Source organism: Mirounga leonina, unplaced genomic scaffold (assembly GCF_011800145.1).
Source record: "Mirounga leonina isolate KUSES-001 unplaced genomic scaffold, KU_Mleo_1.0 Mir_129, whole genome shotgun sequence".
Classification (NCBI taxonomy): Eukaryota; Metazoa; Chordata; class Mammalia; order Carnivora; family Phocidae; genus Mirounga; species Mirounga leonina.
The window spans coordinates 77,455,533-77,479,192 of record NW_023270323.1 but is presented as its reverse complement, the minus strand read 5'-3'; the positions used below and the strand labels follow the sequence as shown (position 1 = coordinate 77,479,192).

Sequence of the window (23,660 nt, the reverse complement as noted above, 5' to 3'; positions counted from 1 at the left end):
ACGATTTTTGTTTTACTGCGACGTGCAGCTGAGAGCACAGCGCGGAGACAACCAGCGGCCGCCCGTCTCTCCATCCACCCTGCAGCGTCCACGCGGGCACATCTGCCCCTGGGTTCCGGCACCCGCTTTAACAGGGCCCCCAAACGGCGTCTGACAGCGCCCGGCGTCCGGGGAGCCCGCCCCGCCGCAGAAGGCACGCCCGGCGCCCCGAGCCCGCTCCCAGAGCGAAGGCCGGCGGAAGCGCCGAGCGCCGCACTTCCGGCGGCCCCGCCCCCCGCGCTCCTTCCCCATTGGTTCAACCCTGGACCGCGCCCCGCCCGCGAGCGTCTCCTCCCACGGCTCCTTTCACCTTTCACCTCCTCACTTTCTGAGGCTCCGGAAGCCTCAGACCTCGCCCACCGGGAGGGGAAGCGCGGGGGTGGGGCGGCGAGAGACTGCTCTGAAGCGGCCCACAATTATTGGTTACTACTGTCTGTCCATCAGAGGAGGAGCGGTTACGGATTGGCTGAAAGGAAGCGGTTGGGCGGGGAAGGAAGCACGGAGTCTGCGCGAGTAGCCACGCGCCCCGAGGGGGCGGGCCAGCGGCCTCCGCGCATGCCCGGTGCGTGCGCAGTGCCGGCGGCGGCGGCGGCGACGGCGACAGTCATGGCGGCTCGGTGCGTGAGGCTGGCGCGGAACAGTCTCCCAGCTTTGGCGCTGTCTCTCAGGTACGGGGCGCCCGGCTGCCCGTGGCTGAAGAAGGACGCTACCCTCAGGGCGGCTCCTACTCGGGCCGAGGCCGTCCGGCCTGGGAGAGGGGCGTCGTGGGTCCCGCGGCTCGCCGACGCGGCGCGCGGGCCTCCCGCCCGGGGCCTGGCCCTCGGCCGGGGCTGACCCGCCCCGCGCACCGGCCCCACGCGCGCTCGCGCCCGGGCTCCGGCGGCCCTCCCAGGGCCAGTTGCGCGCGGGAGCAGGCGCGCGTGCCCGGGCAGCGCCAGGCCGGCACCGCGGGGCCGCTCGGCACGTCCGCCTCGGCCCCGGTTCCTTCCGGAGTCCAGGTCGGAAGCGCGGCGAAGCCCGTCCCGCCGTGGAGTGAGGAGTGCAGGTAGACCAGTGCAGTCGTCCGCGGGAGGCTCGCAGAGTCGGGCCCTCCCCGTTTGTTCCTTCCAACCTGCGGGCTCTGCTGACTCAGAGTCCTGGCTCGCGAGGCGGCTGGGCGAGTCTTTCGCATCCCCGCTGCGGGAGGAACGGCTCGGAACCAAGGTGCCTCCTGGAGGAGCTGCTCTGGGCCGAACAGTGGGTGGGAGCGGGGCGGGGCCGGAGCTGGACTTCTCCTTGGAGGAGCTTGCTCTCGTGGACCCGAGACCCGCCTGGCGCGGCGAGGGCCACCTGCCGTGGGAGGGATTACGGTGTGATTGCTAGCCTCGGAAATCACGTAAAACAAAATACGGAAACAGAGCAGTGACCCCCCGATTCCCTGAGGGAAAAGGCTGCTGTTTTTTCTCGGGTAGTTTGTGGTTTTGTATCTGAATTAATTGCCAGGAAAGCGATCACCAAGGCAGCACTAATTTCTGTCCTTGAGAACTGGTTGATTGTGGGAGGAGGCTCAGATGGGGGAGCCGTAACTCAAGAGTAGGCACGTTCTCTGACCCTGTCCGGCTGCATCCCCCCCACACCGCCCCCAGCCCCTCTGGCGGAGCCTCCGGGGGTGGGTGTGTAGAAAGGCTGTGACTTCACGCCCAGGGACCAGCACAACTGAGAAACGAGACAGGCCTCACGACCCATACTCAGTTGCTAGGTTATGAGCTTTTTAAGTCACAGAAACAAAATGCGATAGAAAGGTTACTGCACCCCACAGACTAAGGGCTCCTTCCACTCTTCGCCAGGCCTAGACACAAGTGCACCTACACGGGATTTCTGGTTTGTCCTTACGGAAAAGGCTTCGTGTTCTGTCTGTTTCTCTGAGTTGCATTTCTTACCACACAGTATTACCTGTAGTGTATCCCGGAGGTGAGAGCTTGACATTCTTTTTCACAGCCGCAGAATATTCCAGATTGTGGAAGTGACTGTATTCAACAGTGTCCCCGGCTTGTTGCTGTCATAAACCCCCTTGTACACATATTCTGTGTACCGCCAGCTCGCCTGTTCTTTGAGGCAGTTTCCTTTAATCTGGGAAGAAAATTGACTGTAGTTTATTTTCAGATTGAAATATGGCACAATTAAGAAGAGCTCTTAGAAGAAATCTGAGTTTTAAGCTTGAGGAGAAATCTGGTCCTGGTGAAGAAGTCTGAGTTTAAGACCATTCTGTCCTTCATTAATAACTTTGTGACCTTGGGCTTATCACTTAACCTTTTTCATGTGGGGATCCGATTGGATAAGGTCTTGAGTCACTTCCAGTATTAGGTTTTGCGCTCTTTGTTTCCCTCTGTGTATCCCCCTGCTTTTCTATCTCCAATGCTGACTCCTTATGTGTAACTCTTATCTATCCTTCAGAGCCCCTCTATACAAAGCCATTCATGGTCTTCCACTTTTCCAAAGCTAGAAACATTCTACTCTGAGCCTCCTAAAGCATGATTCCTCTTTTATCACTTTTAAACCCCAAATTATAATACTTTGTCTGTAGATACCTTTTTTGACAGTAAGTACCCTAAGGGCAGGATCTCTGCCCAGTCCATCCTTGTCATCAACATCAGCACTGGACCTCACCTCTGATAGTAGCTACTCCAATATGTGGTGGGTGTAGACGACCATATCTCAGAAGGAGGTGTTTGGAATGGAAAGAAGAGGTTAGTTCTGGGGCCTTGGTACATTGACCTGCTGGTTTAGACACATTACAGGAGATTTTATGTGAGTTAGCAGCCTTTGTACATAATATACTCTTTGCCTTTATTAGATCTAAGATAAACTCTTTCTCCCTCACAGGTCAGTAGCAAATAATTTTAAATTATCTTAAATTTCTTGACTGATATATCTGACTTTTAAGCAAAAAGCCCAGTCTTAATTCACAGTGTCGGGAACTTGTTTTAGACCATCTCCTCGGCTGCTCTGCACAGCCACCAAACAGAAGAACAGCGGCCGGAACCTGGAAGAGGACGTGGGTCAGAACGAACAGAAGACAGATACCCCCTCTCCAGAGAAGATACTCATGGACGAGAAGGTCAAGCTAGAGGAGCAGCTAAAGGAGACTGTGGTAAGGTCACGCAGGCTCTCATGGGGAAGTGTGATCTGCTGAACTCAGGTGAGGTTCTTCAGAGGACCTCTGGCCAGATGAGTTGGGTCATTTGTCTGAGAACTGCGGTCGGGTCCTGCAGCAAGTTCCTGCTGAAGAAGGGACTAGAACGCAAATCCTCTGGCTCTGGTTCTGTCATGAGAATCTTCTTCACACGCTGCATAGATGATATTGAATTAAGACTTGAGGTGGTCCTTACAAGTGAAGCACATTCACTGCAGTCCTTAAGCTGGGTCTTACGGAAAGCCAGGTGTTGGGACCAGAGGTGTGGTTATGTAGAACTCTTCATAAGGAGGGAGGGGTGTAGTGAACCAGTTAGAAGGACAGGTTATTACTCCACGTGAAAAGGCACAGGTGGCACAAATCAGGTTCTTTAGGGATTTGAAAATAAACAATTTATGCTGGTCTTTTCTAACCACCTTATTTATATTAATCCTCATAACACCCTGTGAGTCAACGGTTAGAGCCCTGGTTACAGACAAGGAAACTGAGGCACAGCCCAGGTTTGAGCCTCAGGAGCCATGTTCTAAACCACTGCACTAGAATCACCTGTAACTGGAGGACAGAGGCCCCAGAGCTAGAAGTGCTCAGGAGATGAGTGGCGTAACAGGAAAATTGGTGGGAAATGGAGAGGGCGCCAGCAATCGGTGATTGTTACCCAGTCAAGTGTTGGGACGGGGCCACTGGGCAGCAGTCAGAACACCAGAGGTTCACGGATGGGGTTTTCTCTCCTCAGTGGGCTGGCGGTTCTCCTAAACCTCTCCTGGAACTGTGGGCTCTGGGTGCGTCTGCCCCAACCAGCGTTCTAGGACTCCCTGAAGTTGGAAATTCTGTGGGAGTGAGTGGTCCGTCCTCGAGGGGCGATGAGACCATCAGAACCATGAGAGTTTTTCCTCATCCTTGTCCAGCTGCTCACTGGGGGCTACACAGATACATGACCCCTTGATCTCTTAATCGTTGGAAATAGTGACACGGATGTAACTTCTTTCCACCCAGTAAGCTCTGCTGCCTGTGCTCTAAAATGTCAGACGTAACACATGTTACTTGGACTTCGAATTTGTTCATATCAGATTTGCTTTCTTACAAATTTGTTCCTTGCTTTACTCATGTACGTTTCCTCTTTACCGCCCCCCCTTTTTTGTTAGGAAAAATATAAGCGAGCTTTGGCAGACACCGAGAACTTGAGGCAGAGGAGCCAGAAATTGGTGGAGGAGGCAAAATTATATGGTAACGGTAGACACTATCTGATACTGATCCTAGAAAAATAAAGGGCGGGGAAGGTGGGGGGGGTGGCAGTGTGAGTGTGGAACGGCAGGGTCAGCCAGGGTGAGGAGGTGGGGAGGCCGCTGGGTGCGTTCCCTCCAGTGGAGAGGAGTCTGCAAGGAGAAGTCGCAGCTGGGACCCGCATTTAGAACTGCAAGTGTGACTCCTTTGGTGAGGAGTGTGTGTGTTGCTCTTCCCCAGGCGGACCTCGGTTAACCTGAGGCCGTCTGAGCCTGCACATGGTTCCTGCAGGTCAGCCTCCCGGATGGGCATTTCCGTAGCTAGCTCAGCATTCACACATGTGTAAATCTAAGATGCTGTCTGCACCGTCAGCATTTGGATATCTTTGTCGCTGTCCTTCCCATTTTACATTTGAGATCATTGAGGCTTAAATGACTGGCACTCATCACGAAGCTGGGAAGTTGCGGTGGCCATGCTGAGGCCGGTGCCCCCCGACGCCACGCCCATGCCCCCCAGTGTCCACTAAACGTCAGGTACAGTTTGAGTACTCGCAGAACCTTCTGTACAGACCCGCGGGCGCCATTCCCCCGCGCTCTGGAAGAGCCTCTTAAGGCTCATGGTGAGACCGTAGCTACTTCACCTGAGGACGGATGGCAGGTGCACGGCCAAGTAGAAACCGAGATCCAATCTTGTGCCACCACAGGCAGCAGATTCTGCTTGAAATCTGCTTATTCCTGGCCTCTGCATGTCGGGGTCCTCAGGGATTGGGGTTAGGCTTCCCCTCCTCTCGCCAGGTTGCCCCGGCGACTTGCCCACGCACAGGTTCTTGTGGCTCAGACACTTCTTCTGAGTTCCAGTCCCGTGTGTCCTGTCGTTTCCCCAGCATCTGCACCTGATGCCTCACGGCATTTCGAATTTCATTTTCCCTTTATCTGTGCTGTTCTTCCTCATTTTAGTAAATGATACTGTGATCTTTCCTGGTGCTTATTTAGGGCAGGAATCTGAAGTTCTCTTTTCCCATCCCCATGTTCCCCCTGGCCCTTGAGCGCTGAGCAGCTGGCCTCCCGTCCATCCACTCTGCCCTGATCCCAGCCCTGGCAGCGCCATGCCCCAGGCAAAGCGATTTTAAAATACAGCCGTTCCTTGCTTTACCGAGTTTCACGGATGATGCGGTTTTTAGATTGAAGGTTCGTGGCAACCCTGCATTGAGCAAGCATTTTTCCATCAGCATCTGCTCACTTCGTGGCTCTCTTACATTTCAGTGATTCTCACAATAGTTTCAACGCTTCGTTATTATTGTATTCGTTATGGTCTATGATCACACCTCACTGAAAGCTCAAACGACGGTTAGCATTTTTTAGCAAAATGTATTTGTTAAGGTTTGTGTGTGTTTTTTTATACATAATACTATTGCACACTTCATAGACTACAGCGTAAACATAACTCTCATATGCACTGAGACACCAGAAAGCGCATTTGACTCCCTTTACTGGGCTCTTTGCCTTGTTGGGGTGTCTGCAGCTAGAACTGCAGTATCTCCGCCCTGTGCCTGGACAGTGTGACCACGCCATCCACCCATTCGGCTGCCCCGTCTGGAACCGTCAGCTTCTCTGGGTCTGCCTCTTCCCTGTGCACTGGGCGCCCTTCGGTCCTCGAATGTTTGGATAACTCTTCAGGCCTTGGTTCACAGACCTCTCCAGGCTCTCCAGTCTAAATGAAGTCCCTTAGTATGAGCTTTGCTCAGCACCGAGAAACGCTCCTTCGTGGAGGTGGGATTTGTGATTGTGTTTGTCACTCGTGTGCTTATCTGACGCTTGTCTCGGACCATACACTCCGTGAGGACAGACCATCCCCCAAGATTTGGCACAAGCTTAATCCATGGTAGACGCCCATGTTCTTATCAGATAGGCAGGAAGTTTATTATTTCATTTTCCAGGAAGGGGGGGGGAAGTATTGCGACAAGAAGTCACCCACGGGCGCTGCCTCCAGCAGAGCCGAGCGGGGCTGGTGCCCTTGTGTCCGGTCAGGGCCTGGGTGGAAGCAGATGCCCACCGGGGCGCTGCGGTCACCCCTGGCTTCCAGGCAGCATCTGAAGCATTTTCTTAAAACCACAAACAGTCTGATGTGATCCACTGCCTTGAGTTTGGAGGGACTGTTTTCTCCCTGATTTCTGTTGTTCGATTAGGGTTAAGGCTTGGGTGTGTCTTGGGAACTCTGACCCCACGGTGCTGGCAGGGCAGCCGCCCCTTGCCCACAGAACGGCCGTGGGCGCGGGGTTCCTTAGCGGGGGGCAGGACTGATGGGGAGATGCTTCTGCACGTTGGGAACTGTTTGTCTTCATGCCTAATTAGCTCTCATCTAAACCCAGAAGTTTTTTTGGGTTTTGGTGTTTTTTGTGTGTGTTTTTTTGTTTTTGTTTTGATTTTGTTTTTATTTTTTAACACACGATTGAAATTTGAAGACAAGTGAATAGTTTGAAAGGTTATCGTTCAGGAGTTTGTGTGAGAGGCCGGCGGGGTCACAGCTCTCGGGTGCCCCGCCGGCGGTGGGACTGCAGATGACGGTGTCCTTCCCTTCGTTTAGGCATCCAGGGCTTCTGTAAGGACTTGCTGGAGGTCGCGGACATCTTGGAGAAGGCGACGCAGAGTGTCCCAAAGGAGGAGGTTAAAGACGACAATCCTCACCTGAAGAACCTCTACGAGGGGCTTGTAATGACTGAGGTCCAGATCCAGAAGGTGTTCACGAAGCACGGCTTGCTGCGGCTGAACCCCGTGGGGGCCAGGTTCGACCCCTACGAGCACGAGGCCCTGTTCCACGCGCCGGTGGAGGGGCAGGAGCCCGGCACGGTGGCGCTGGTCAGCAAAGTGGGGTATAAGCTGCATGGGCGCACCCTGAGGCCCGCCCTGGTGGGGGTGGTGAAGGAGGCTTAGCGGCCTCGAGGGCTCCTGCGGGCTCTTTGTAGTCACTTGCTCTAAGTCTTGAGAGGCTGGTTCATCTTCTCTATGAATATTTCTGACCCTTCCCCAGTCCTTGTTGGAAACCTTTAGTAACCAGTGCCTGAACAGAAAATTAAGCCGGTTGTGCAGATGCGTGAATGAACTTGAATTGGGGAGTCTGTTCGTTGATTTTTAATATACCTTTAATCGCTCCACACGCTTAGAGAACAGGCCAGCAGGACACGACTGGACCCTAGAGGGTCATGAATCACGCTCTAGCTGCTCAAAGCCTGGCGACGTCCAAGTGCCATAAATGAGTCCGATGGCTTCGGGAACCCCACTGTTGGGCTGGCTGGCCACCCAGCCTCGCCGGGCCCTCCGGCACACTGTGGCACACGGGGTCCTGGGTGCTCAGCCCGTACCTTCATCCAGTGAAGGGAGGGCGAGAGCCAGCTGCTCAGAGAAGTTTCCCCATGCCCTCGCTGAAGAACATACATGAGTTCATTTATAATCGTCACCGTCTAGCTTCGAAAATGCCCAACTTCCGGCTTCCTTCTGCAGATTGGAAGTGAGCACACACACCTGAACAGATCTCACCACCGTATTTTGCCAGTTACTGAATTTGACAAAATCGGTCACTTTTGCCCCGTTGTTCATCTGTTTGTAGAAATGTTCAGATCTCTCTCAGCTAGTTACTGATGACTTGAATGTATCCCCAGTGAGATGGACTTGCTCAAAATCCAAAAATTGCATGCTTGGTACATTTTAAATGTTAATGCTGAATTTTTTAAATTTTATTTAAGAGGATTAAAGCCCTAATATGTTTATTTTCCTACTTTTTGGAAACTATTTTGTGTACTTCGGTGGAGGAGATCCACCTACACTAAGCATGACTTAGCTTTGCCGCTCTCGGCTCAAATTCTGAAGCCGTGGGCTGGACACTTAGACACGCCACACACATTAGCTTCCCTGTGGGAAGGGAGAGCAGGAGGAACCGGGCCTCTACTGGGGGCAGACGGCCCCGGGGAGGGGACCGGGGGGGCCTGCACGCACCAGGAGCCCGGCAGGAGCACCCACGGTCTGCGCCGCACCACACCGCAGGCCCCTCCGTCCTCATTCACACTGGGGCTCGAGCGAGGGAGCGGTTACAAACCAGAGAAAACCCAGCCTTCCGCCATCTGCTGCAGAGAGGGGTTTCTAGAATTGAAGGTCGACACTGGTAAATTCGTTTATGGCATAAAAAAGGTGGGGCAGTTTACTTTGCTTGTAATTTTCAAAGATGTAGGTAGTGTTCCCATAATTAAAAATTTAATTTATACTGTTTCAAAGTATTTTCCTCTTTTCCACGAAGCAGTCTTAAGTTGCTTGGTCAGAAACTTGCCCAGAACCTCAGGCAGCGCAGCGCACGGAGAAAACCCACAGGCGTCCGAGCTCTGCGAGGATCTCGCCTCACCTTCTGGAATTCCTCTAAACCCAAAGCTGCGTGCGTAATTTTCAAACGAACTCCTCCCCGTGTGTGCAGCCCCTCCCTCGGCAGCTGGGGCACGACCGCTGGGGGGCTGCACCGTGGGTTCCCATCGCCCCGCGTCGCCACTGATCGGGAAACGCCCCTCCGCGCTGGAGGTGAGGTCCGCCGACTGCACCCCCGGCCTCCCGTGCGGAGCCGACAGCCCACGAGGGGCCTTCGGGGCCGGGATCGGAGTAAGGTGCGTGCTCCCCCGGGCGGTCTGCCGCTGGCGGGGAAGGAGGCCTGGTGCGAACGGGCTTCTGCGTCACGGCCAGTTTAACTCCTACTTGCGAGGAGGAACGGGTTTGACGCCAGGCGCGAGCTCAGACGGGTCTCGCGCACGCTGTCCCCGACCGGGCGCGCCCACGCAGCAGTAACACCGCTTTGCTCCCCACTTGCTGAATGTGTAAAAAAATAAAAATCGTAGAGTTTCGGTTTTTACACATCCTTGGCACGTGGGCCATCCAGAGAGCATTATTTGGAATGGCTGAATTAACTAACTTTTTGGACTCAAAGTCAGTTTAAATTTGGTACAACCCTGACTTCAGGGGATGAGGGGAACGAATTTTACATACAGAAGCTTAAGGGCCCTGAGCTGGCGGCCACGTAAGGGCCGACGGGCCGCACAGCCGGCGGGGACGGGGTAAGAGGCGACCAGTGATGAAGGTACCTCTTCCTCGGGACAACCTGTCAGTGCTTTAACATCAGTTAACACGTTCACGGCTCTAAAACAGCCAAGCCTAAATGGATTGTTCGCACCACTGAAGAAGATCCACATACTGAAAACCTGCTTAAGCACACTGTTCACTGGACGGCCCTCGGCTGGCCTGGGCCACACGCTGACCGGGATCTTTTGCTTCTCCAGCTTAAGTCTGGCAGCCATTTCATACAAAAATACCAAATTGAGAACCTCACCAAACCAGGAACCTGACACACGGAATGAGTGAAGGCCAAAGGCGGGAGGAGCTGTAGCCTGCACTCGGGAGGCCTGGATGGTGACACGGTTTCCGGGCGTCCAGGGAGCATCCAGGGCGGGGCAGGGCCTGGGGGTCTGCAGTTCTAGTCGGTTCCCAGGGCAGAGAAGCCGCTGGTCCAGGAAGCGCAGGGGAGAGGCGCCATCCCCATCACGGCTCAGTCACCGCAGTGAGCCTCCAGGGAGCACCACCCCTGCTCGCTGCGTCTTCCCAGGGCCTAGGAGTCCCGGGCGGGGCCCACAGGGAGCACTACCTGCCAGCACGCGACGTACTTCACAACTAAAGCCACGTACGATATATTTGAAAGGTTTTATTTAATGCTGAAAAATTTACCCTGGGGGACAGAAGAATGTAAAAAGAAAGGAAAAGGCACCGTAATTAAGTCCTTGGAAATGATGAGGGTCTTTTTTTCTTTCGTCTTTCAAATAGCTTCACTTTAATGTAACTTCAAGCCCCAGCATTCTGGGAGGTAAACAGTCTCTTGGTAGCTATGGGGGGGCAGGAGAGGCAGGATGGGCTCCAGAAGAATGGAGGGCTGGGCTCTGCAGTCACCCCAACTCTAAAGCAGGGCCTTAGACAGGAGAACCAACCCTGAGCAGCAGGAAGCCAAATGACTGACTCAAGTTCCAGGAGGAAGGTACCGCGTCCACCCACGGGAGCGGGGCACCTGCACACAGCAGGGCTGGGCACAAGCTGAGCGGCCCAAGACGGGGACCCAGAGAAGCCTCGCCCCGGAGGCTCCCTCCTGCGCTGCCAGAGCCTGCTGCGCGAGCAGCCCAGTCCAGCTCTGGTCCGCAGAGCGCTGGGCACCACCGGAAGACGCTTAGCCAGGCCAGCACGGTCAAGGTCAGGGTTGCAGTGGAAAAGGTCATTGCAACCGCCATGAAATCCTGGAGGACGTGGACTCCAGAACTCAGAGCCCTCCTCCAATTTCTAAAACGAGTTCTTCCCAGTCAAATGGGGTGCTCGGTACTGCAAGTCCTAAGGGTGGCAAGCAGCAGCCCCCTGAAGACTGGCTCTGAGTCCTGGCGCCCATGCCAGTCCTGCCAGCGCCCCGGAGCCCCCCTCCACACACCAGGGAGCCTGCCCGCGTGAGCCCGCAGGCTCCGCCCCCGGTAAGTGAGGCAAGGGGTGGTTTCCGGGCTCGGCATGGGCAGGCTCCGACTGCCCGCTGCCAGGAGTCAAGGGGAAGCTCGCTCGGACACTCTGTTCCACCCGACCCTTCCTCTGAGGCTCCCGGGAAACATCCCGCGGTTCTCCAGCCTCGCTGCCCACCTGCCCCGCCCCGGCCCCCACCTAAAGTGCCGCGTGCTGGGGCTGTGCTGGGGTGTCCGTGGGGGTGGCAGTGGGCCCCCTGAGGGCGTCCCCGGCGGCCAGCCAGGGGTCCCGTCACAGGGTCAAGCTGGTGGCTGGCGGGCCCAGCAGAAAGCTGCTCCTCTTACCCACAGCCCAAGAGTCGCGTACCAAAGGGAAGACACAAAAGGAAATGGCCCAATCTCATAATATTCCCCAAACTGAACACGTAAAGGCAAATCGTCATCTTAAGGTATGACTTCAGGACTAAGTTAAAATATACATATATCGGCTTCCCCCACGATCCGACATAAAATCGTTACTATTGCTGCTTTTTCAGAGGACCATGAAAAGAATTGATAGCCTAAAAGAAAAGAACTCAATTTGTTTAAAAAAGAGCAACAACGGGGCGGCGGGGGGGGGAGCATCTCCTGCCGCTCCCTCACCCCACGTCCTCGGGGCTCGCCGGCCAGCGCCCCGAGCCCGGCGCCCGCCCGCAAAGCCGCGCGCTTTCAGGACGCATCCCTGGATATCCACCCGCTCTCCGTGAGGAAATTTAAAATCCTTTTCTTGAGGACTTTGTCCAAGTAACTAGGAAGGCGGCTCTTGGAGGGGATCCCCTGCCGCTTCTGCAGGTGGTCCTTGATGATGATGGTCTTCACGGTCACGTAGCGCGCGGGGCTCAGGTTCAAGGAGCTGCAGAGCACCTTCTCGCGGTCCGACAGCAGCTCGAAGCCCGGCAGGTGCTCGATGGCCGCGAACTCGCCGTCCTTGCCGTCCTCCTTGCCCCTCTTGGCGCCGGCCGCGCTCTTGTTCTCCTTCCTCTTCTCGCGCTTGTGCCGCGCCGCCTCGTACTCGGCCGACTCCTCGAGCTTGGTGATGCCGTTGCGCCGGTAGCGCTGCAGCTCGCGGATCTTGGCCCGCAGCATCTTCTCCTTGTGCATGCCCTCGAACAGGTCGTCGAACTCCTTGCACGACATGAACTGGTAGAGCGGCCGCAGCTTCAGCCGCAGCTCCTTCTCCTCCTTGGTGACCTTGCGCTTGGCCGGCCGCTCCTTGTCCTTCTTGTCCTTGCCCAGGAAGGCGGGCACCAGGTTGTAGTCGCGCGCGATGTTCTTGCGCCGCTGCCTCTCCCTGAGCTTGCGGACGTACATGTCCACGTGCGCGCGCTTCAGCTCGATCTCCACGTCCTCGTCGTCGTAGTTGACCGAGAGCCCGCTGATGAGCGTCTCGGCGTCCTGGTCGTACTCGATCTCATAGTCGTCACGCAGCGGCATGTAGCCCAGCTGCTGCTGCTCGGCCACCGAGATGTCTAGGGGAGGCAAGGGGGTGGTGAGGCTGGGGGACAGGGGCCCTCCGCCGGGGCACGTGTGGTCGGTCACCCGGTTGGGGATGGTGTCGGGGATGCAGGCTCTCCCCAGGTTTCCGTGGATGTACATGCTTACGTAATGCTCCATCACCTCCTGCGGCGTGCGGGAAGCTCCGACGTGAGCGGCCATGTCTTCCTACAACGACAGGGGTCACAGGTTACTCCGAAAGTCGGCCTCACGCTCGGGGGCGCGCGCCGCTCGCCAAGGTCGGCCTGGACCGCGTCCAGTCCACGGCATCCCCCCTCCCAAAGGGCACCGGACGGCGCGTTCTTCGGAGCCGGGCTCAGCCGGTGGTTGCGGACACTAGACGGGACCGGCGGGGATGATCCGGGGAGGTGCCGCCTGCCCCACCGCAAAGCCTGCACTCGGGCGGGGGGTGGGGGGCACGGACCACCCCCGCTGCCCCGCCTCTTCCCAGGGCCACCAGGGCTCCCACCCTCGGCTCCCGACACAGGAGGGACCCTGTTGGACCACGCTGCCTGCCTCCAGGAACCGAAAGGGACACAGCCCCTGGGGGCGTAGGGGGGCGGCAGCCTGTCCCCTTCCCAGGTGATGGGACAGAGGACCATGAGTGCCTTTTAAAGCGGCGGGGGCCGTCACCGATGACAGCCTCCACGGGTAGGCAGCTAACGTCTGCCGCGGGCTGCAAGCGCGCGCTCCTACAGAAGGTGACCCATGAACACAAGGATTATTAACGAGAGGAAATTATACAACTCCCCCAATCTTTTCCTTCTGCCAAGAGGCCTCTTCCTCAGTCAACCGCTAAAGCCACTCCACAGAGTAGCTGCCCAAAATGCGCACTCATTCACCGGCAGCCGCTCAGCCCCCTGCCTCCAGCCCCCACTCCCCCTGCACTTGGTTCTGCTGGCCGCTGGGGCGCCACGCCAGCCACTCTGCGCCCTCGCCCACTCACCCCCGCAAGATCAGCTTGGTCTCTGCACCCCCAAAGGTCAAACTGGATTCCAGAAAACCAGCCAGTCCACTGGGGCTGCGGACTGAGGACACACAGGGCACCAAGGGAGGGAAGCGCTCCTGCGGCCTGGCCTCAGGCACTCCTCCCCAGGGCACTGAGCGCTGAGGGCGGGGCTCCGAGGCGGGGGACAGGGCAATGCTGGGGCCTAACGAGGGGAGGACCGCTTCTGAGAACCAGAAGATGAGAGCAAACACCAGATTCTGGTCTTACGGGGAAGAACTGTGTACATGATTAACTTCTTTAAACCATTACTACTTGCATCAAATCTGTTCATTATATTTTCCCAGGGAGCATCTGCCCCCTCCTACCCAAAAAGAAACCCCCAAAACACACCGCGTTACAACCATCCCCAGCATCTACGGCCACTGTGTGACCCAAGCTGGTCATTTCCCATCTCTGGGCCTCGGGTTCTTACCAGTAGGGAGACAGGAGTAAGGAGACAGCCCTACCACGCACCCCACACTTGCTGCGAACTATGGACAGAGAATGCGCAGAGGCTTCGTGTACACGAGGGGCCCAGCTCAGGTCCCGCTCAGAGGGGCGAGCAGGCCGGTGGGCATTCTTCCACCCTGATGAGCTACACTGGAACACCATCCCTGACACCTGCCCGTTCAGGAGGAAAGGACATCCTCATGAGGGTGTCCAGAGAGCGGAAATGCCCACATGCGCCCGGTCTGAGCTTCCAGGGCCCGGCCACGCGGTCAGATGGCCAAGCCCGGCCCAGGGGCTTCTCCACCCCTCACCACAGCCTGCAGCCATACAAAGTTCAGAGTCAAGTGTCCAGGGGGCCTCCCGTGTGAGGGACCTGAGGTGCCCCTTCACCAGAGGCTCGGCGGGGCTGGGCTGCACATCCAGGCTTGCCTGGTTAGGAAGCCGGGCCCCAGGCCTGGCCCCCCCACCCGGGCCCCGCGAGAAAACCTGCAGAGCGGGCTGCCCAGCGAGTGGGCAGAAGCACCAGGTGCCCCCCCAACACAAGTCCGCTGACCCTGAACCTCAGCAACCTGCCTTTCAAAAATGACTGGATGCTCCGAGCACCACATTTCGGAGAAAACTGAAATCCTGAAAAACAGAAGGATTCTGAGAAGTGAAGTCAAGTCGGTATCTGGCCAGACCAAGGCGTGTTATCGGTTGGAGGTTCTCGCCATCAACCTGGACAGTGTGGGAGCGAGCGCAGGCGACGGAAACCGCCGGGGGCCTCAGCGCCGTGGGCCGGAGCAGGGACGCCTGGGCCCGCCCGCCCCCAGCAAGGGTTCCCGCTCACGGGCCAGGCAGCGAGCAGCTCGGCCCAGAAGCGCGAGTACACGCTGGTGCCGTCGTGCAAAGGGCTGGAAGACGGGCGCTGTCGGCTGGGCTCCATCAGGACCCCGGGGGCCGGCCAGGGCGGCCGCGCTGGGCGGAAGGGGCCACTGCACTGGACACCCGCTTGCGGCCTGTCCTCATCCTCAAGAATACTGCGTCCAGTTCTAAGTCATAAGGAGACCCCCCCAACGGGAGGAAGTGTCAGAAGAGCGACCCCGTCCCACGCTGCTCACAGCGGCAGGCCCGGCACCAGAGCATGGCAACGTTCCACAAAGCAGCAGCCAGCAGCCCTCCAGCGTGTCAGTCACGAGACAGAGGACTGTGACTGGAAGAGACGTGTCAGCGACATCACTGGGGTTTCCTGGCTGGGACCCCGGGCCGGCCTGTGCACGAGGGAAGGGCTCTGAATCCACGTCAGCATCCTGCTTTCCGGAACCAGGTCGTACCTCTGCAAGACGCTAACACTTCAGGAGGCTTATGGGATGAACATATACGGGAACTCTGCATACTGTTTTTTCACTTTTTTGGGTAAATTGAAAATAAAAGTTATTTTTAAAAAATAAATTCTTTTTTTTTTAGAGAGAGAGGGAGAGTGCGGTGGGGGAGGGGCAGAGGGAGGGAGAGAGAGAGAATCTCAAGCCAACTCCACGCTGAGCGTAGAGCCCGACATGGGGCTCGATCTCACAACCCGGAGACCATGACAACCTGAGCCGAAATCAAGAGCTGGACACTTCATGGACTGAGCCCAGCCAGGTGCCCTTAAAAAGTAACGTTAAATTCTGCCTCATAATTCTCCATTTAGAGGTCTAAGATCGACATCCAAATATCAGAAAAGAAAACAGAGTACTCAGAAGAGGACTCTTCTGTCCCATGGACAAGCTCCCTGGCCTGGCGGGTGCGGCGTGGCTCCATGGTCACAGGCAGGTGACAAGGGCAATGTCCTGCTCCACAAACATCCACCCCCGCAGGGCCACACGGGTGCAGGCTGGCCAGCCGTGCGCTGGCACTTTGGTTGCCCAGACCCGCTTCACATAAAGAGGCGGACTCTGGCTCTCGCATGGACCCAGGTTATGAGTATTTATGAAGCCATGAATCAAATCAGAGTGGCCAGCGCCTCGTCACCAGGAGCCCAGGAGTCTCTGTCATCAATCCACCTTACCCACTGCCCGAAGACAGCTGCAAGGCCACGGCCAGGACAGACACCGGCCAGCAGCTGCCGCTGAAGGAGAATCGCCCCCAGGCCACTGTGTTCATCTCAGGACCGTTGAGAAAGGCCCAGGAAAACACCAAAACCCTAATTTCTCAAAGACTCGGGAAGAGAGGAAGATCACGATGGAACGGTCTGAACAAGAGCGACGACACAGCTCTGGTTCTAACAAGAATCCACAGAAGAATGACAGGGAGGAACATACCTTAAAAGATGATTAAAAATAGCAAGAGCCGCAGAACCCCACCACATGCCCGCATCCTGCCCGCACACCCTGTCTTCTCCCATCTGCACGTGTCAGCAGTCACGCGAGACCTGCCTGCCTCCCGCAAGGGGCCCAAGTGTCTTGTCACAGCCCCCGAGTCACATATGACAGCAGCAGAGCACGTGCTCAAGGTCAAAGTTTCTGCTTAATCTAGATGATGGATGGACGGACGGACAGACACACGCATGGATGGGCAAACAGAAGGGTGGGCAGGCAGAAGCAACAAAAGTGGGTTTGGGGGGACAGATGTGGAGAGACAAGGACAACTCAGGGGCAACTACAGCTACGCAAGGACCACAACTGTATCCTGCAGCTGGTTTTCCCCGACACACAGCGGCACTCGGGTGAGTAGCCCAGTCTGAAGAGACAGAATTCCAGGCTCTGGTCCTTTAGCCTCCCGCCCCTGGAAAAAGATAAGGATAGGTATGCTGCTTCCTTAGAGTCCTCAGAGAAATGAAGGAAAACACGCCTCTAGGACACTGAACGGGCTGTCAAGTCTACTGTCCAAGGTCACCAGACTCCCACCAGGACGCTGGCTCTCCGGGACAGGAAGTGAGCATCCCAGTGAGTCAGGACTCCACAGCCCTTTCTGGCTGGTCTGGTCTCCTTCCGGCCTTTCCATGGCTCACTGGAGCGGCCTCCAGCACCTGAGCAAGGACGGGAAGGGGAGGGCAGTGCAGAGAAATCACCGGCAATGTGTCGGCCGGCTCCCCCCTTGGTGCCATGGCCTGCGCGCACCCGCAGCCGCCCCTCCATCCCCTCTGGAGCCTGTGGTAGCCCCCCCCGGGCTGGGTGCAGGCCCCCCACACCCAGGTCATCCCCTCTGGAGGCCTGTGGTAACCCCCCCACCCTGGGCAGGGTGCAGGTTCTGGCTCAACCACCCGTGGCCTGGGTTCTTATCCTCTCACCTTCTGCTTCTGGGCCTGTAATCCCTCCCCTTCCAGGGCTTCGTCGGGAGGAAATAAAACTCATCCCAGTGACAGGTATGTGCTTCTGCATGTAGCATCTGGAACCTCAGGTGACGCTCCCCCCAGGGCTTCTGTAGCAGACGGTCTCGCTCTGGAGCACTCACCCTGTCACCAGGGGGCCTCTCGTGGGGCGGTGACACAGTGCACACCGCAGGGAGACCTCTGCAATCAAACGCTTCCTGGTCCTTTGGAAAGGCAGAGCAAGGCCAGACCACGGCCTGCACGCTCCTAGAACCACCACGCCTGTGGCTCGGCCACTCCACCTCTAACCTCTGGGGCACGTGGCTGGGGCACTGTGCTGGCCGTCTCCTCCCCTCTCCTCCCGAGCAGAGTGACAGTCTTCGTGTACAAACCAGCTCCTCCCCAGAGCTTCCCAGAGAGCACTGAGTGCCACCTCGGCCCCTCCCCCACCAGCAGCACCCTCTCCTCCCCAGAGCTTGGGAGCCAAACTCAGAGGTGGGGCTTCCTTCTTCAAGGCAAGAAGCTTCAAAGGGACAGAAGCAGCCAGAAGGCCCAGCATGCAAACCTGTGGCGGCGCCCCGGGGGAGCAGGTTCTGCAGGCAGAGCCACCCTGGGAGCAGAGACCCCAGGAGCAGCTGGGGACAAGGGGGCAGCCCCAGCCCCAAGCCAGCAGGAGGGAGCAAAGGCCTATACGGGGCCAGGGAAGAATGAAGAGCTGAGCGATGGGCTTTGACCAAAGGACAAGAAGGGACCGCTCAGGCCCAGAGGAAAGAGGAGGGATGAGCCTGTGCGGCGGGATGCCCACCTGTCCCTCCTGAGCTGGGGACATGCACCCACAGGGCCCAGTGTCGCCTGACCAGTCGCCGGCCCGGCCACCTGGGCCTCCTCTCCCAGCTGACCCCACGCGGCTTCGGATGTGGTTCGGGCCCGCCCACTCCAGCCTCGTTCAGTCATCCTCAGAGGGGACAGAAGAGCCGCCTGCCTCGCGGGGGCTGGAAGGACTGGGCACCCGCTGCTCTGGGGCAAACCCTGCCCCCCCCATGTGGCCCCCAGCCCACGGCTTGAGCCTCTGCCACAAACACAGTGGTGGGCGGTGCCCCCTCCCACATCAGAGGCCGAGGACCAACAGTGGCTTGTCATCGTCCTTACAGGTCACCAGCCATTTAGGGACCCTATTTTCCTTGGCCACTGCTCCTGTTCGTTGGATTTGTTCACACACAAAGTTCTGCAAGCCTCAGTTCCAGGTTCCCTGTCCTCCTCCCTCAGCTCAAGAGAACTCACCAGCTCACAGGGCTGTGACTGGCCCTCAAGGGGACGGAGCCTTTCGGGTCAGATAAGCCTGAGAGCGCGCTTCACCAAGTGCGGGGCAGAAGAACGCACCTCAAAACAGTAACCAGGTGACCCTGGCCCGCCACCTCTAGGTATTGATCTAAAATGATGACAAGCGCGGACTCAGATGTTTGCACACCTATGTTCACTGCGGTGGGCTCCCAACAGCCAAAACTGGGAGCGGCCCAAGCGCCCCTGGCAGGCAGCCGGATGGACAAACGCCCGGATGGTGTTCAGCCTTAAACTAGCAGGACATGTGACACACGAGACGTGAATGAACCTCGAGAGCTAACATTAAGCTGAGTGAAATGAACTAGTCACAACAGGACAAACAGTGTAGCATTTCTGTATATGAGGTCCCAAGAATAGTCAAATTCACAGAGACGGAAAGCAGGATGGTGGGTGCCCAGGGCTGGGGACGGGGGTAAGCGGGGAGATGTTGTGTAACAGGCCCAGTTTCTGTCTGTGATGATGAGAAAGTTCTGGAGATGGACGGTGGTGATGCGGCCCAACAGTGTGAACATACTTAATGTCACTGAACTGGACACTTTAAAACGGCTAAAACTGGGGGCGCCTGGCTAGCTCAGTCGGCAGAGCATGTGACTCTTGATCTCGGCGTCATGAATACAGCCCCACCGTGGGCATACAGCTCACTTTAAAAAATGGTTAAAATGATAAATGTTATGTATATTTTACTACAATAAAAAGTGGCATGCCTTACTCTACATCGATGGTCTGAAAGTAGGGTCCCTGGACCAGCCTCACCAGCAACACTCGAGAAGTTGTTAGAAACGCAAATTCTCGGGCGCCTGGGTGGCTCAGTTGGTTAAGCGACTGCCTCCGGCTCAGGTCATGATCCTGGAGTCCCGGGATCGAGTCCCACATTGGGCTCCCTGCTCTGCGGGGAGTCTCCTTCTCCCTCTGGCCCTCCTCCCTCCTCCCTCTCGTGCTCTCTCTCATTCTCTCTCGCAAATAAAAAAAAAAAAAAAAAAAAGAAAGAAAGAAATGCAAATTCTCATGTGGATCCCAGACCAGATCTACTGATGCCGAGCCAGGAGGGGGGGACTGGGCACGATCTGTGTTTTAACAAGCCTTCCAGGGTGTTCTGAAACCACTGCCCTGCAGAACCCTATCACCTCTAGCTCCTTTCTCCACCCAGGCTCCTCCCTCCCCCTCCCCATCCTTATTGGCAATTAAGAACCCATTGTCAGGATGCTCAAGGGATGGGCTTACCCGTTCCCACCAACACCCTTCCAGGAGAAGTGAATGTTCCCATGGTTCCCCAACATGGCACCGTGGGCCACACCAGAACTCTACCAATACCTATTTCCAGACCTCACCCATACAGATGCCAGTTCAGGAGATCTGGGTAGCCCCCGGGATTCCGGGACTCCACAGAATCCAGGATTCTGCCCGCACTCAGCGAGGTTCTGGGCATGGAGTCAGAGGACCCAGGTCAACTTCCGGCTCTGCCACATTCCTTCACCCACCCCAGCGGCTTCCAGCACGATCTGTATCTTCTAACTCTGAACACAGGTAGCACCCACCACAAAACCGGCTGCTTCGAGGCTCTGGATACCCCTGGTGACGTAACTCCAGGTCACTGACCACCTGCCCACCCTTCCCCACTGTCGCATTCCCAGGCATCTCCCCACCCAGCCTCAAAGGCAGGGGCCCGGTGTCAGTGCCTAGATACACAGCTCGCCCCCAAACCCTCCCGGCCTCACAGCGAGCATCCCTCAGCCACGCCCGGCCCCGTGGGTCCCAGTGCCTCAGCCCCAGGACGAAAGGGAGCAATGGCGCCAGACTTCAGCAGCGGCCTCTCCCCCAGGATCTGCTGAAATCGCCCCACCCCCATGAATCCCACACAAAGCAGTGCCACCCAGAGGTGACAGATCACACGTGCCATCTGAAAAATGAGGGCGACCGGGCTCACCTTCGTCTACACAGCTGCCACTGATTCGTGTGCTGCCTCTCTCCACACCGCACCCCAGCCGGCGAAACCTAGCTCCCGCCCTCCCCTGGTCATCTCCCCACTTCCTGTCCCAGGCACAGACCGACGTCCCCCTGAAAAGCCCTACCAGGCCAGCCACACCTTTGGCCGCAGCAGTAAGCTCCCAGCCTCTGACCCGCAGTACTTAATGCTCTTACACCCAGAGCTTAAGGCCCAGACTTTGGAATCAGAAGGGCCCGCACCTGAGCCCTGGCTTTACCATGAGAAAAGCCAAGGCATCCCGGACAAGCATCTTAAATTCTACAAAGCCAGCCCCAGAGCTGTGGTGAAGGGCACGAGACGAGGTGTGCATGAAGGAGCCCCGCTCAGAACTGGAACAGGCTGCACGGGGCATGCGTGGGGCAGGTCGCTTCCGTGCACGCAGCTGGGCATCTGCTCAGAAGGGAACCGCACGTCTCGGAGCTGCAGAGAGCCTCGGGGAAAGCACGGTGAAGTCTGGTGGGCAGAGCAGGTGGCCCAAGAGCGCACAGCTAAAGAGATACCAGCGCCCGCAGCCTGGCAGCACTCCAGGTGTGGTTAGCATGCAGAATCTCTGCCTCCTCCCAGGACCCCCCACAGGTTCAGCAGGAAGAGGACCCTCAGCACCCAGGCCCAAGCCCCTCCTCCTCTGGCTTTGTCTCCTCTAACAGCTAAGATTGCTGTCTGCTTGGAGAGGAATCTGCATGTTAACAAGCTCCCCAGGTGATTCCTAGGCACACTCCAGTTCCAAAAGCACTGCTTTGGGTCAGGGCACCCCCCTTCCTGCCCCATGCTTCCTCCGACACACTCTAAGTGGCCGAGTCCTCGGGTGTCCCCCACAGTGCTGCAGAGTGGAGACCAGTGAGGAGTGCAGCTGGGAGCAGGCTCTGACGTCAAACTACTCAGTTCAAAGCCGACTGCACAGGGCGGCTGGGAAGAGGTCCCAGGAAACAAACTGCCCAGCACAGTGCCTGGCACTCGGCAAAGCTCTGGGTCCACCTCAGCTATTTTTAGCAATGGCTGTGGAGATAAGCGCTCTGAGAACAGGGGGCGGGGGGCGGGAGTCTCTTGGAGGCGCTGATATGGAAGCCGAAAGACCAGTCACGAGCCATGATCTGGAGGAAAAGCGCTCCAAGCAGTAGAAATAAAAAATGATCAGGAGGGTAGCAGCTGAGATCCCTGTGGGCCATGAAATTTAATCTAAGTAGGCCTGGAAGCCACTGAAGGCTGATGGGATGCGGCATGTCTTCAAAGATCACTCTGATTATGGTGCACGGAATGGGCTGGAGGGCACAAGAATGAAGCAGAAAGAGCAGCTGGGAGGCCCCAGAGGTGGTCAAGGCAAGAGATAAACACCAGCCTGGACTAAGGGTGTGACCAGTGGTTAGATTCTGAAAATATGCTGGAGATGGAGCTGCTGCTGGACTGGGCCTGCAAGAAGGACCTGAGGATGGATGCCTCTGAGTGCAGTCCGAGTCACCGAGTCAAGTGGTAGGAGAGCTGGGTCACGGAGAGTCAAGATGTCTGTGAGATAAGCAGCGAGGAGGTCCGCCAGCAGCTCACCGAAGGCTGGAACTTAGGGAAGAGGTCCTGGCTCAGACTCAAACGGTTACAACACTTTAAGCCCCTGAAGACAGAGACGAGGCCTTTCTCCCCTGCAGAGTCCTTCAGCGTTGTACAACGTGCACAGCGCAGAGGCTCGACGCACATCGATGCACTTCAAGACAAAATGAGGTTTTCAGAGGATGGTGATCACCACGCTGGCGCTTAGATGAGAATCTGTGCAGCAGTGTGTCTCTAAGGAGTAAGGATTCCCCGGGATGCAGCATGGGTGTTAGTCCCTGAAGGCTGGCTCACTTTATGGAAAGGAAAGCAGGCCAGGTTTGGGAATAAGGGGAGAAGCCCAGGAGGAGGGGTGCACTGCTGGAGAAATGACAGCAAGATGAAATACTGGCTCAGGGAAGTAGGAGGACCTCATGTAGAAGGGTCTGGAGGGATGAGGGAGCTGGGGTCATGCCCACTCCTCCCTGCTTCTCGTGATGCCTGCAGGTGGACACAAGCTCTTGGCAGAGATGGCCCAGAATCCAGCCAGAGATCCTGCCTTTCTAACACGGATGAAAGCTTCCTGTTCCCGAGCGGAAAGAGAGCTCCCCAGAGACTGTCCAGAGAAGAGCACCCACTCCCCCCGAGCGGCCCAGCACACCATCCCGCTAACCTAAGGGAGCCCGCTCTCACCTTCTCCACTCAGCTCAGTCTCCACACAACCCTTCTGATGAGAGCAAAAGCCCAGGACAAACGCCTCCGGGTCTGTGCTCCTTTGTTCAGTACTTACCGAGCACTCCTCACTCGACGTCCTGGGCCTTGCGGGGACCCCGGATAAACAAGTCCCTGCCAGGGGACCCAGGGCACACGCCCCGACAACGGCGCAGGGCCAACCGGCCGCGTACAAAGCAAGCGCACGGAGAAAGGAGAGCAGCCGCAGGGCGCGTGTGAAGGCTGCCTGGCCTTCACCCCACTGCGCTCCTGGCAGAACCAAGTCCTTCCTCAGGGCGCCTATGCTCGGCCAAGTCTGCGGACCTGTCTCCGTCCAGCACCGCGACTCGGGTCCGGCGCGGTCTTGCCCAAAGCGCCTGCACTCGGCAAGCACCCGGGCAACGGCTCCTGAGGTCGGGAACAGGGCCCTGTGGTCGCCAAGCCATAGCCCAAACCCCCACCTCGCTACTTCCTGGCTGTGTGCCCTTGGGCATGTCGCTCCACCTCTCTGAGCCTGACCGGCGCGCCGGCCGCGCCCGCCTCCCAGCCGGCGCGGGCACGGACCGAGCAGGTGCGCGTCGTGCCGGCCGCTCACCCAGTTTCCGAAGCCGAACTGCTCGATGGCATCCAGCAGCAGCTGCTCCTCGCGGCTGGTCCAGCCGCCCTCCGCCTCGGGCCCCCACAGCGTGAAGCGCCCGCCGTCCACCAGCTGGTAGCCGTGGTAGCGGCGGTGGTGGCCGATCTCGGCGCCGGCCGAGAAGCACTCGGGGCACAGCTCGATGTCCTGGCACTCGGTGCAGCGGAAGCGCAGCGGGCTCACCTCGGCCAGGCAGTACACGCAGTACTTCTTACCGAGCTCCGCCATCTTCCCCCGCCCGCCGCCCGCGCCCGCGCCCGCCGCCGTCAGCGCGCCGCCGCCCG

At 57.6% G+C, this 23,660-nt stretch overlaps 2 protein-coding genes and 1 long non-coding RNA gene across 3 annotated transcripts; 1 reads left to right on the top strand and 2 right to left on the bottom strand.

Annotated features, from left to right (window-relative positions):
- The first annotated feature begins 587 nt into the window (after positions 1 to 587).
- On the top strand, positions 588 to 9,310 carry GRPEL1 (GrpE like 1, mitochondrial). Its single transcript, XM_035005355.1, has 4 exons — positions 588 to 707; positions 3,007 to 3,169; positions 4,354 to 4,435; positions 7,016 to 9,310. Exons 1-4 carry the CDS (start codon positions 595 to 597, stop codon positions 7,360 to 7,362), a joined length of 705 nt encoding a protein of 234 aa, XP_034861246.1. The 5' UTR covers positions 588 to 594; the 3' UTR covers positions 7,363 to 9,310.
- An 834-nt stretch (positions 9,311 to 10,144) lies between these two features.
- TADA2B (transcriptional adaptor 2B) lies at positions 10,145 to 23,654 on the bottom strand. The gene is made up of 2 exons (XM_035005353.1): positions 23,335 to 23,654; positions 10,145 to 12,647 (listed from the first exon to the last, which is right to left on the bottom strand). The coding sequence occupies exons 1-2, from the start codon at positions 23,602 to 23,604 to the stop codon at positions 11,655 to 11,657; spliced, it is 1,263 nt and encodes a 420-aa protein (XP_034861244.1). The 5' UTR covers positions 23,605 to 23,654; the 3' UTR covers positions 10,145 to 11,654.
- LOC118010747 lies at positions 15,494 to 19,381 on the bottom strand. Its single transcript, XR_004679312.1, has 2 exons — positions 17,165 to 19,381; positions 15,494 to 16,903 (listed from the first exon to the last, which is right to left on the bottom strand). It is a non-coding gene; the product is annotated as an uncharacterized LOC118010747 (long non-coding RNA).
- Positions 23,655 to 23,660: the final 6 nt, after the last annotated feature.

Excerpts from the sequence above, each read along its gene's own strand:
- GRPEL1 (XM_035005355.1), top strand. The coding sequence starts at position 595 with ATGCCCGGTGCGTGCGCAGTGCCGGCGGCGGCGGCGGCGACGGCGACA. Across the intron at positions 708-3,006 it reads GCTTTGGCGCTGTCTCTCAG|ACCATCTCCTCGGCTGCTCT; the intron begins GTACGGGGCGCC and ends AACTTGTTTTAG. Across the intron at positions 4,436-7,015 it reads GGAGGAGGCAAAATTATATG|GCATCCAGGGCTTCTGTAAG; the intron begins GTAACGGTAGAC and ends CCCTTCGTTTAG.
- TADA2B (XM_035005353.1), bottom strand. The coding sequence starts at position 23,604 with ATGGCGGAGCTCGGTAAGAAGTACTGCGTGTACTGCCTGGCCGAGGTG. Across the intron at positions 12,648-23,334 it reads AGTTCGGCTTCGGAAACTGG|GAAGACATGGCCGCTCACGT; the intron begins GTGAGCGGCCGG and ends CTGTCGTTGTAG.